This window comes from Coptis chinensis, chromosome 6 (assembly GCF_015680905.1).
Source record: "Coptis chinensis isolate HL-2020 chromosome 6, ASM1568090v1, whole genome shotgun sequence".
NCBI lineage: Eukaryota > Viridiplantae > Streptophyta > Magnoliopsida > Ranunculales > Ranunculaceae > Coptis > Coptis chinensis.
This window is the reverse complement of record NC_141461.1, coordinates 425141-438367: the sequence shown is the minus strand read 5'-3', so window position 1 is coordinate 438367 and position 13227 is coordinate 425141. Positions and strand designations below refer to the sequence as shown.

General features: G+C 35.9%; 1 protein-coding gene across 1 annotated transcript; it reads left to right on the top strand.

Moving 5' to 3' along the window:
* Positions 1 to 2349: 2349 nt before the first annotated feature.
* LOC147490452 (mediator of RNA polymerase II transcription subunit, putative (DUF3511)) lies at positions 2350 to 2786 on the top strand. Its single transcript, XM_086568772.1, has one exon. It carries the CDS (start codon positions 2449 to 2451, stop codon positions 2698 to 2700), a length of 252 nt encoding a protein of 83 aa, XP_086424898.1. The 5' UTR covers positions 2350 to 2448; the 3' UTR covers positions 2701 to 2786.
* The last annotated feature ends 10441 nt before the right edge of the window (positions 2787 to 13227 follow it).

Here is a 13227-nt window from a genome sequence, read left to right as displayed (position 1 = left end):
AAAAAAACATAGCTACGAACTAAATTAGTTACCAAAAGAGTAGTGGGTTAATCAAAATAACTAAAATTCATTCGAAATCTACAAAATTCCAATTAAAAGTGAGATGAATTTCTAGAGAGACCAAAACAATGTGAAAAACATCAACTTCAAAAATGGAAAAAATGTATGTTGATTACAACTAATTTCAATACAAAATTAACAATTTAAAATGCATCTCGATAATTTTGAATAACATGTTTAAGCTTTGTTTGATGTAATTCAAATTGTGAAAGAACAAATAGTTTTTTATAAGACAATTGTATTATTTGATTGCAATATGCGCCTTGGAGCAATACACACGACCTTTGTCTGCGATGAGTGGCCTCGATTGACACACACACACCTACAAAAGGGCATTAGATTTTAGTATTATTTATTTGTGGAAGAAATTGGCAGTTACAAATAAAAGGGTAAAAAAGAGAAATAATAAATTTTAAAAACAGTTAATACACCCAAAAAGTAACGTGTTGTTAAAATGTGAGTAGAATCAAAAGATAATATTGGTCTTTTCTCTAGACGAAAAATACACTAAAGAAAGTGTTTGGAGCCCAATTTCTAGGTTTTGCTACTGTTTCGTGAAAAGTCTACAGAATTTTAGTGGAGAGATAATCTATGCAACAATTTTAGTAGATCCATGTGGGAGAGTTCTGTTATAAGAAATTGCCATCGAGGATAGTGTTTGTCCACATCAGTTGTACTCTGCTTTAATATAGAGAGAGGTGATAGTAGACTAATCGTAGAAAAATGCAGTATATGCCGGGAGGTGGAGACCTAGTGTAAACCTTCGAATATGAAATCTCAATTCAACCCTACCATCTTCACCTACACTACAATACTTACCAATGAAAAAGTAAAAAATAATGGTTTCAGTTAAAATTTGTCTTTAGTGTCTTTGTACTTTTGTAGTTTGCCTCGCTTAGTTTTGGCTAAAGACATTGAATACATATCTCGTTGAAGCTCCTAAAAACAAATAATGTCTGGTTCTCATAAGAGTCACACTAATAATATTAGATTATGATAAAACTTTGTTTGATCCCAAAGAGATTATGTTGCGATCTTGTTATCGCATAAAGATGTTTGAGCTAATATAGTTAAAACTCTACAGTATCGGTACCAACTTCCGATTCATTGGAATTCACTGCCAGCCTCTGCTAGCTATACATGCTAATCTCATTACATTGTCCTGTCAATGATAACGTGATGAAAAATGAATTAAGATTACAGACTTAGCTTTATCATGCGTGTTGCGTGCACAAGACTGACGTGAGTGTTGAAAATTGGAATACAAATTTGAAAATAACAAAGGATCATATACTAATCAAGCCTCTATTTGTTTTACACAAATGATCTAAGCATGCCAAAAAGTGAATATGCCCATTTTCATCCCTAATCATCATACCATCCCTAATTTCATCCAAGGTCGACCACTAATCAAGTACTTGGAATATGCCCATTAACTCAACACGGCCCCCACATTACCAACCATAGATTATAAAGAAAAATGCAGATCCATTGCTTTTTGTAAAGTGAGATTGGTCCATGTCACAGTTCCATTTATATGAGTAGACATAGTTGGGCGTCGTTGGCAGTGCACTTATATGTTTTGCTGCATTTCGCTTGCCAAGGGACATGAACTTATCCTTTCCAGACACACTAGGGTGCAACAGCCCCCACCACCAACACCCCACTTGAGGTGGGACCTCAAAACCACGTGAACCCCATTGGCCTCCTTATTTCTCACCTAGGCCTACAAATAAACATCAGCATCATCAATATCCTATATGATTGCATGGCCAAAAGCAAAATCCTCCCTTCCTTGGCTCACCTGCAACTGACGCTTATCGACTTGGTAGAACCTTGAGTCGGCTAGTCGTGTAATTTTGTTTAAAAAGTGTATAAATTCTATAGTAATCATAATCGATACATAAACAAAATATATAGTAGCGGACATAAAGACCATTTTCGTGCAATTGTCGCCAACCCTAGCTACAGATACGCATTTGAGAATTTCCCAGTTATTGCACTCATCATCATGTATCAATGGTCTGTTACATGCACTGGACATAAATTGATATGATGGTCACATAAATCGTATAGGAAAACGAGTTTGCAGTGTATACAGATACAGTATACACTCAACTAAACCGAGAGCCGAGATAACTCGTATGACTTGTTAAACTTTGGAACAACATGATTCCCCACCACCAATTTATGATGAAATTATTCACCTCCCCGCATGCCTATCTCAAGGTATGTTTGCTATTAAATTAGTTCATGAATGTGCAGGTTTACGTGTCTTTGATGTTAATATGTAAACCAAAAGGTCCTACACTTGACATATATATATAGGGAGATAAAGAGAAGGGATAGCTGTTCCTCCTTTGAGGATTCTAGTTCATTGTATTGTCCATGGAGAAAAGCAGATCATTTCCTGAGTACTCCGCATCATACTCAGGAGGCGAGTTTGGATTTGAAGATCGGTCTAATAGTAATAATTCATATAGCTTCAACGGGCCAAAGGAGACTGATCCCGAGCTTAAGAGGAAAAAGCGTGTTGCATCGTATAATGTTTTTACTACAGAAGGTAAAGTGAAATCGTCTGTAAGGAACAGTTTCAAATGGATCAAGACCAAGTTTACTGAAATCCGCCATGGAATGTGAACCTTGTATATAGTTGATGTTTATCAAGTTCTCAAGTGTTTTCTGTGTGTGTGATATGCATAAGTAAGAAGTTCTGATTTTCTGTAGTCTTTTAGTATATGCTTAAGCATCATAGAAGGCAAAATTAAACTTTACAGGGATTATATGTTACCGCAAACTAAGTTTCATTTTTTTTCATAGGGTTTTTAGTTCATTGCTCAAGTCTACTAAGCTCAAGGCAACAAAAAAATTGTAAGACTTGTAAACAAAATTTGTACTTGTCTCTAGGAACTAGGACGGTGTTCAATTCAAGAATTAAGCTTGCGGCTTATTTAGCGAAAAAATTAGAGTATATACATTAGACGTTTCTACATATGCTCATGGAATAACGATTAGGTCTATGAAAATCTGCAATTGGTAGCAAATCCAGTTCTGCTTTTGAAGTGTTCTCTTCTCCTTGTGATGATATTTCTAGTTGAAGTTGAGGCCGAATCCTCAAACATAACCATCGGTTCTGTTATTTCAACTTCACCAAACCATATAAGTTCTTGGCTCTCACCATCGACCAATTTTTCTTTTGGTTTCTATCCTTTATCTAGTGAAAATAAACAACACGTCATAGGCATATGGTTGACTAGTACCTGAGTATGGTCTCTTAGTCGCCAATGATCCTCCCTTATCAGGTACCAACTCATCCATACTATTTGACCATGATGATTTGTTCATTGTACAAGTTGATGGTTATGGCATGAAAAACACAAAACCTTTGTTTGGAAACATGGTCACACCTTCTGCTTCATACGCGTTCTGTTAGAGTGTGTGGACCGAAAAAAGAAATAGTCCCACATTGAATAAGAAAGGAGTTCATCATGGGTTGATAAAGTGGGAAGCTCACTAACCAAGTACCGGCGGCCTTTTAAGATAAAACCCCACACCCATGCCAAGATGTGGCCAAGCCCAATGGGTGGTTAAGTGGGGGACAATATCGGTCTAGTTATCCTATCCCACGCCGGAGGCCGGGCAACTTTGTGTGCCTGTGTCCTAACAATGGTATCGAGGCCGATGGTTCATCTACAGGGACAAAAACGACCGATCATGCGAGAATCGAGACAAAAATCATTCAATGGAGCGCCCGGCGCCGCCGCAACTCAGTGGAGTTGCTTAACGGCGTGCCCGTTTGTTAGAGTGTGGGACCGGCACACCGAGCTCGCATTGGATGGAGTGCTCGACGATGATGAGCGAATGTACTCCCTTGGAGTTCGGTCCAAGGTCTCAGGTGGAGTTGCTTAACGAAGTGTGCCCGTTTGTTAGAGTGTGTGGACCCGACACACCAGAGCTCTGGCATTGGATCGTGCTCGACGATGAACGAATGTACTCCCTTGAAAAAAGAAATAGTCCCACATTGAACAAGAAAGGAGTTCATCATGGGTTGATAAAGTGGGAAGCTCACTAACTAGTACCGAGGCCTTTTAAGATAAAACCCCACACCCATGGCCAAGATGTGGCCCAAGCCCAATGGGTGGTTAAGTGGGGGACAATATCGGTACTAGTTATCCCATGGGCGCGGAGGCCCAGGCCTGGCGGGTGTGCCCAGGTCCTAACACGTTCATGCATGATGATGGTAATTTTGCGGTGTATAATTCTGATTCTGAAATCATATGGCAAAGTTTTGATTACCCGAATTCTTGTGAATCAGAAACTTAAATCTGGATACAGCCTCATCTCGAACGACCCTGGAACTTCCTATACAGGACGTTACGAATTGGTCATGCAACATTGCAACAAGATGGCGACCTTAATATCTATGACACGTTCAATAAGAAATTTAACCTTTATTTGGGAGGAACTTCAATGGACAACTATGTTTCGTTGAATCTGGATTCCAATGGCGATCTAAATCTCGTTGATTCTAATAATTTTGTCATCGAAAACTTGAACCATCAGCAAAGGGAGGACGTGAATGGTATTGATAACCTGGTGTATAGAGCGACATTGTACTCGGATGGGAAATTTTGTTTGTACGCGGAGATGGATTGCTTTTATTCCGAAAAACCAAAAGTACTGTGGTACAGTCCAGTTCTAAAGGCCAACAATATTTCGGTTGATCTGATCTCTGACAGAACTTGCAACATCTTATTGATTCTATGACAGAACTCCATCTGATCAGTTTTAGCTTATTGAGCTGCGCTTGGACCGATCTCTGCACTAAAAATAATTATGTATGCAGAGATACAAAACTTCCACCAAAACTTCCAGAGATACAAACACATCAGCCAAAACTCTGACAGCCAATACAAAATACAAAGTACCAAATGCAATAGTATGGTCATCAATACAAAATTCAAAATTGGATTTGCTATTACACACCTTTAACTCTGACAGAACTGAAACTAAAAACTCTGACAGAACTGAAAACTCTGACAGAACACATCAGCCAAAACTCTGACAGCCAATACAAAATACAAAATACCAAATGCAATAGTATGGTCATCAATACAAAATTCAAAATTGGATTTGCTATTACACACCTTTAACTCTGACAGAACTGAAACTAAAAACTCTGACAGAACTGAAAACTCTGACAGAACACACCCTTAAACTCTGAAAAAACTGAAAACTTTGACAGAACACACCCTTAACTCTTACAGGCTGGGCCGATAACTCGATGAGAACACACCCTTAACTCGGCGTAACTTCGAACTTTGCATCAATAACCAATCCTTCACAACACCAGCTACATTAATCGTAAGTGCCGAAGTCTTCCCAACAAGTAAAAACACCACAAGATTCAATCCAAAGCTACTGCAAGCATGGAAGGATCAAAGGATCAGTTTACACAAAATGGCAAAGAATAAATTCTTCAATTCAGAAGCATCGAGTACGTATTAACTAAACAAACCAAGCAACCTAGTAACCAAAAATACTTACATTTCACAAATTACGTCTTATTTTTCTCCGGACAATTTCTTGAGTCATGGTTAGCAATCTTTCCATAGTTTCTACACATTCTTCCTGGATTGTTTAGGGCTATCTCTTTGGGGGATTTCCATCTCTCCGCTTTCTTCTTCCTCCCTTTTGTTTGAGAAATGTTGGGATTCAAAATCAATATCTGAAATAAAGATTTGGAAGTCAAAATCAAATAATTTTTTTATATCAAATTAAACATTAAAATAAATCAAATAACATTAAACACTAAACCGATATCAAATTAAACATTAATATCACAATTATAACCTGTGAGGTATCAACCAAAGGCTTTTCAACTATATCATCTTCATTATTTTCGTCTCTTTCGTTAAAAGTATTATTCAACGTTGAAACATGCTTAGCCATTTCATTCATCTTTTCTATAAAATATGAATAAGCCTAAACACTATTCCCCGCATTGTAAGCCACTTGAGAAGCAACATTGATACAATGAGCCACTCTCAAAAGTTCATGGTTTTCATGGTTGGCCACTAATCTAGTATGAAACTCCGCTCTATACATGTTTTTTTTTTGCATCCACCGCTTCAAAAGAAAATGCCTTGGAATCTCTTCGATCTCATAACGCTGAAAAAACTTTAACATGCGACCACAAAGTAACCCCATAAACTGAAAATGCTTACATTCAGTCTCTCTCTAAGGTTCCTCTATTGAAACTCACTTTCCAAACAGGCTTCTTCTGCGGGTCTCTGAATTTCACCTTGTAGCTTTCGGTTCCATTGTTGACAATCTCATCCCTATCAAATTTGTACTCCATCTTTGTCTTGTCTAATTGCTCCTTAAATTTATTAAATGCATTAATCGTATAGACCTTCACAGCATGCATAAAGAGGAAAGCATCGTTAGCCACAATTCGTGAACTATGCTCAGTGCGGTAATCAACATCTCTTTCATTTCTAGCAATCAAAGCCAAAGATCTCTCATTACAATGTACAAACTCCATCAACATAGTGTTCAAATTTACGAATTGGTCGTAATGAGAATTCATCGATTCACTTCTCCCAGTCGTATACATGCCAGCAAAAAATGTGTCATTGAGATAACAAGGAACCTATTTCTCCCGCATATTATGCATTTATGTCAACTATATATGGATTTTCAGACAACTTATTCTTCTCTATTATTGTACACCATCTTCTTTCAAAATCAACAATTTTATACGAGTAAAAAATAGTATTTTTCAGGTCAGTTACCAGTGTCTAAATTTTAGTAAATGACAATTTTTCTTGAAATTTCTGCATAATATGTCAAAGACAGTAATGATGACGAGTATTAGGGAATACTTTTGCGATGGCTGCAGTCATTGCTCTATCCTGGTTAGTGATGATTGCATTTGGCGCACGACCACCCATGACTACAAGTCAGGCCTTAAACAGCCATATGAATGTATCTTTTGTCTCATCAAGTAATAACGCGCAACCAAACTGAATTGTCTGCATATGATGATTGACTCCAATAAAAGGGGCAAAAGACATAGAGTATGCATTCGTACGATATGTGGTATCAAAAGAGACAGCATCCCTGAAATACTCATACTACACTCGAGACCTCCTATCAACCCAGAAAAAGTTTACTGCAGTCCCATTTTGATCTAGATCAATAGCGTAGTAAAACTGGGGATCACAGGCACTCTTCTGCATAAAATATTTAAGCACGGTAGTTGCATCAGCTTCTTTAGGCATCTTTCTAGTCAAAGCATAATGATGGTTCCAACAATCCTTTTTTGAAAACCCAACTTCTTCCATACTAAAAATAGCTGCAACTTTATTGACAGGTAAACCATTTTCACCAAAAATCTCAGCCAACTTCTTCGCTACTTGTTGTGCTGTAATTAATGTCCATAGTAAGCCCTGTATTTTCTGTAATACGTTTGACCAGGTCCTCTTCTCGTCTAGTTCTTACTTCTCTTGTAAGACCTGTATTGGCCAAAGGACTTGCTGGAGAATGCAACAAGCATATTTCGATATCTCCAGCTTGGCTAGATGAGGGTCGCCTTTTGAGAAGTGGCCACGGTGGTTTGTTCTTCATGTGGTTTCTTCGGATAGTAAGATGGATAGTACCATGTCAATAGGTCATAAAGAGCCTCGTATATCGGGTAGACAAGTACTAACATGGAGAAAGCTGGCATTACTTTCCCAATATGTTTTCCACAGACAGCTAACCATAAGGCTATGTATATTAGTACAAAATGGACTGTGCAGGAAAGTATTTCTAAGACTCCCTTGATAGAGGAGGGGTTTGGATGCATGAGTGATACCGAATACATGATTACCTTAGCTAGGCTTGCTTGGCCAATGTATAACCTCGGGATTAACCTTGGGTTTTTATTCTCATAATCCTGGGTAAATGTTTCTCCAACAAACGCTGCTACGTGTAATATAAGTGAGATGACGCAGAGAATGCGATGGCCTTGACGGCGCAGACAGTTGGTCATTGTCTTGAAATGTATAAAAAAACTTTTATGATTAGGTAATTTTGACAAAAGTAGTGCTTACACAGTTTATCAACAAGCTAATTAAATAACAAACATACTAAAAAATGAAAATTGAATCAAAAGAAACTAAAAAAACAAATAAAAAGAAATAAAAGAACGAAAAAACAAATTTAAGCATAAGAATTAACATGATAATTATCAAGTACTTATATAGGTCTCAGAACTATTGTGCAAATGAAATTTAAAGAAAAAACAAGGAAAAAGAAACTTGAAGGACAAGATCAAATTAAAGTAAAGTGATGTATCACAGAGTAAGGCTCAGAACGTGAAAATATAACTTAATCAAACTTATGATTCAGTTCAACACCATATCGACAATGAACGCAGGAAAACCAACATAGAAATTTTTTTTGCACTCATGGTAAAAAGGTTTTTAGATTTGGGTATGTATTCAGAAAAAACTACTGGAAACAATGTACATGCATGTTCCTAAACAAGTTGTTGTTTAGAACATGAGAGATAGTAGTCGATCCCTATGCTCAAATCTTGATTAAGAAAGATATAGGAAAAGAATGTAACATGAACACGCTCAAATCTTGATAAAGAAAGATATAAAGACAACTTACTTCTAGATAGGTTAGTTCCATAGATGGATATAGGGGGGTGCGTGTGGGGGCGGTCGCACCCCCTAAGATTAGAAAAGCTCCACTACCACATAACTAATTGCTTAGAAAAATCTTCAAACTATAAAGACTCGTACTCCCTAATTATTTTAGCAAATTTCTACTACCGCACCCCCAAAATTTTCACAACTATAGTGAGAATATAATCAACAAAAAAAAAAAATAGTATTAAAAAAAAACTAATAAAAAACATTTCAATAAACCAATATTTTTTTTACTTCTCTTTTTGCCCTTATAAAATTATCATTTATTATCATTTATTTTGAGTCCAAAATAATTAAAGATGGACAAATGTGTCTTTGAATGTTTGATGAGTTAATGAGACTAAAACAAATAGCCAAATGCCCAAATCCTAACCGGTCAGTTTGTATAATTCTAATCACCCATAACAAAACTGTAAGCTCTCTCTCTTTTCCTTTACTCTTAATTCTTAAACAATCGTCAGACCTCAACCCAAACAAAAAACAAAAAAACAAAAAAAACCAGAAAGGACTTGTGGCGCAGCTTATTGCACACTTGTCCTAATTATTTGTAAAACTCGTTATCATTATCAATAAGATTTCCACTTAAAAAAAACAAAACAAAACAAGGTAATTTTTTACTTTCAATGTTAATCTTTTATAGTTTTCTCCACATGATAGTAGGGTTATAAAGACTTATAACAACAAAACAAGGTAATTTTTTACTTTCAATATTAATCTTTTATAGTTTTCTCCACATGATATATAGTAGGATTATATAGACATATAACATTATAGAAAGTTAACAATTTGTTGAATTGTTGTAGATTTTCATGTGGACTAGATTATGTAAATATATATAAACATAGTAGTATCAATTAATGGCTTAAGTATTTAAGTAGTTAACTTTATCAATCCATATTAAATTCTTAGTAGTCAATGTACTCTAGTTTTGTGAATTGAAATAAATGCATAATTTTGTTAATTTTTATTGTTTAGACCTTCTGACAAAAAAAATAATAAAAAAAAAATAAAGTGCATACTTTTTTTTTCGGTGGTGGGGTGGGGTGTGCACATAATCTCGCACCCCCTGGTTTAGAATCCTAGCTCTGACCCTGGTTAGTTCAAGTAGAGATGGTTGGAAGAAATTAAGCTAGAATAGCTAATAATTCTGTGACGACAACTAGTGAAATCTAGTTAAGTTTGAATGGTGTAGTACGATGATTTTTTGTGAAGGTTCTAATTTCTCACTTTCTTGCACAAGTAGTGATAGTTGAAAGAAAGAGGAAGAAGCTAGTTCATTTGCAGTGGTACGGTATACATGCATCAATGCATGTGAGAAAAAAGTTCAGTTGGAAATCAGGTTTTCTGTTATGGAATTTTCTTTACATCGAATTCCTGTTCTACCTTCCTCCACGAGATATATATTAATTAGTCTCTTTCTTGGCCAGTCATTAAATGCAAACCATGGCTCAAACGGTAATGTAAGTAAATTGTCTAAGCTAGGTAACAGGTCCGAAACGGTAAGCCGTAATGGCTCATGCATGTTTTGCTCCATGTGCTGTGGCGCAATCTGGAAATCATATTGAGCTATTTATTATTTATCATTTGAGGTTCTCATTTTGTGATGGATGGTAACTCTTCAATCTACTGTCGATCACACATCACTTGATCACTACTCCTTCCCAATATCACCTCCTCAAAAACTAATACTCTGTGGACTCCCTTCCATGAAGTTGGCAATGATATGGTGCGCCTTTTCCACCTCCTAGGTTTGTTGCTACTTGCTATCAAGCATAAAATATATATATATATATATATATATATATATATATATATATATATATATATATATATATATATATATATATATATATCCACTATTTTCTTCTCCGACCGGGGCAGTGAATGCGCTTTCTTGGCTCAGGGGCTGACCTAACCTAGCCATCAATATGGGGATTTATCACGATTAATCAGTGCAACGATTAATCGCATATCACTTATAAAGCAATTAGTTTTTTTACCGATTTTTCAAAATTTCTCATTAACTCGATTTAATCATCAAATTGACCGATTAAAATGGATTAATCAGCTGAGATGATCAATTTCTCATCAAATCGAGAAAAAAAAATCACTAAAAAAATCAATTCTACACTAAAAAAACACATACGTAAAATTAACAAATTGGACTCTTACCGGATTAGTAATAAAAGAAGTTAAAGAACATAATCAACATACAAAGCCAAAAGTTTACTTATAACGATCAAGATGTATTGACTTGGATAGGGCGTGAAGGGGCGGGGAGGGAGTAGCAAAGTCGGTAAAACTTTCGGGTGATGATATCAGAGGGTTGGGGCTCGAACCCCACCAATCTCAAAGAGTTACTGATCTTATTTAAAACAGATTTGCCAATAAATAAATAAATATAAAATGTGGATTTTAACTCTCGTCATCTTTCTCTCATTATCATCTTAAATCAAGTACTTTAGTTTAGTATAATAGTTCGTTTGATTCATTAACTTAAAAGTGGAGTAGAAATATTCCAATACTAGAAAGTAGACCCGTGCATACGCACTAGTTTTTTTAAAAACTTGTTTAACAATCATAACTATACATATATAATTTTTTTTTAATAAATTGTGATTCTTGTTTTCGTCGTTAACCCGTTTTAATTTCCTAACAAATTGTTTTAATTAAGTCTTATAAACCCGTTTTAATTTATCAACAAATTGTTTTAATTAAGTTTTAAAAACCTGTTTTTTAATTGGGAGAGGAATCTCGTTTTAATTTAAAAGTGTGATTCCCGTTTTTAATAGAAGAAAAATTTATGTTTTAATTAAAAGTGGTAGATTTTTTTTTTTTTTTCAATATGAGAGGAATTCCCATTATAATAGGAGTAGAATTCCCGTTTTAATTGTAAGTGTTAGAATTTTTCTTTCCAATAGGAGAGGAATTCCCATTTTAATAGGAGTTGATGACGTGGAATTTTAAGAGATCTATAAAAATATCCCTTGTGGGAGTAGGAGCTTTAATTTAATTTAGAAGTGTGATTCGCGTTTTAATTTATAAGGATTCTCATTTTAATTAGAAATGCTAGATTTTTCTTTTTCAACAGGGAAGAAATTCCCATTATAATAGGAGAAAAATTCCCGTTTTAATTAGATCGAAGTGTTAGAATTTCTCTTTTCAATAGGAGATGAATTCTCAGTTTTAATAGGAGTTGATGACGTGGAATTTTAAGATAGCTAGAAAAATACCCCTTGTGGGAGCTTTAATATTAACTAGCAAGATGCACGTGCTATGCACGCGATCTTAAACAAAACTTGCCGAAAAGTGTAAACATAATTTGGGTGAGCACACTCTTTATTATGATGTATCTGATATAAGACAGAAAGGAGGAGAGAGGGTCTCAGATCCACCCCAATTCAAAAAAAAACCACAAAAACTCTAACTTCGTGGGGAAAAAAAAAGTCTAAAGAAAGAAAAGTACACCGGGGCTTTGACGTACAATGACATAACGTGGTACTTCAAGCTAAATCCATGAAGAAGCCAATGAAGATGAGCTAATTCGGCTAATAAAGAGTGAATTCAAGGTAGCAACGGTACACACCTTAAGGTGAAAACCAGTTCCGAGTCTTTGAGGCAAAAGTCTTTTGCTTCAGAAGCGACTTCTTCAACATCATTTCCTTCTCTAATTCTTTCTTTTCTAATTCCTTATCATCAATGCTTTCTAATTTTCCACGCGGGTTAGGACCATTAGTGCTCACATTGTCCCTTCCCCGCTTTCGGCATTAAGGCTCTTTTCATCCTGGCTTCTTCTTGATTTCTTTTAAGAGGTCGCCATGCTTCCCAAGACCCTTGGCGGTGGCTCGACTTTTTCTTCTTGAGTTTTTTTTAGCATCGATCTTCTCCGAGCATGATTTTGCAAATGTTGTACCCAACATGCTCCTAGCTCCCATCGATGGACAATCTTGGGATTGTACCCAACCGCTCCGTATCTGTAGTACTTTGCTCACCAAAGATCTCGCAAACCATAAATCGTCCAATTCTGAATTTTGTATGCGTTGAACTCCGATTACATGGTTGGCGTGGTTGACATATGCAATAGCATTCTCAAACTGAAAGATTGCACATCCTTTGGGCGTAGCAACCCGGGCAAAATGAGAATAAGCTAACGGAAGATTAACATCAAAAAACTGAGATTCATGCATGACCCCAAAATAAGAGTACTAAAAGAAGAATAATTACAATTATCTTGACTAAACCCCGATAGATTTTGGCAAGTTTTCTTCCAATTACCTTTGAGGTAATCGACTAACGCTAAAAGTTGGAACAAACCGGTTGAGATCTTACAGGCAAAGTATGAAATTTATCCATAATTGACATGAGTTGGCATTGGCTATGAAATATAGGCGAAGGGTTCTTATTTGTGATCCGTTCCTATAATTCTTTCACTTCTGCTCACGGAATCCATTTCTTAGCTAAA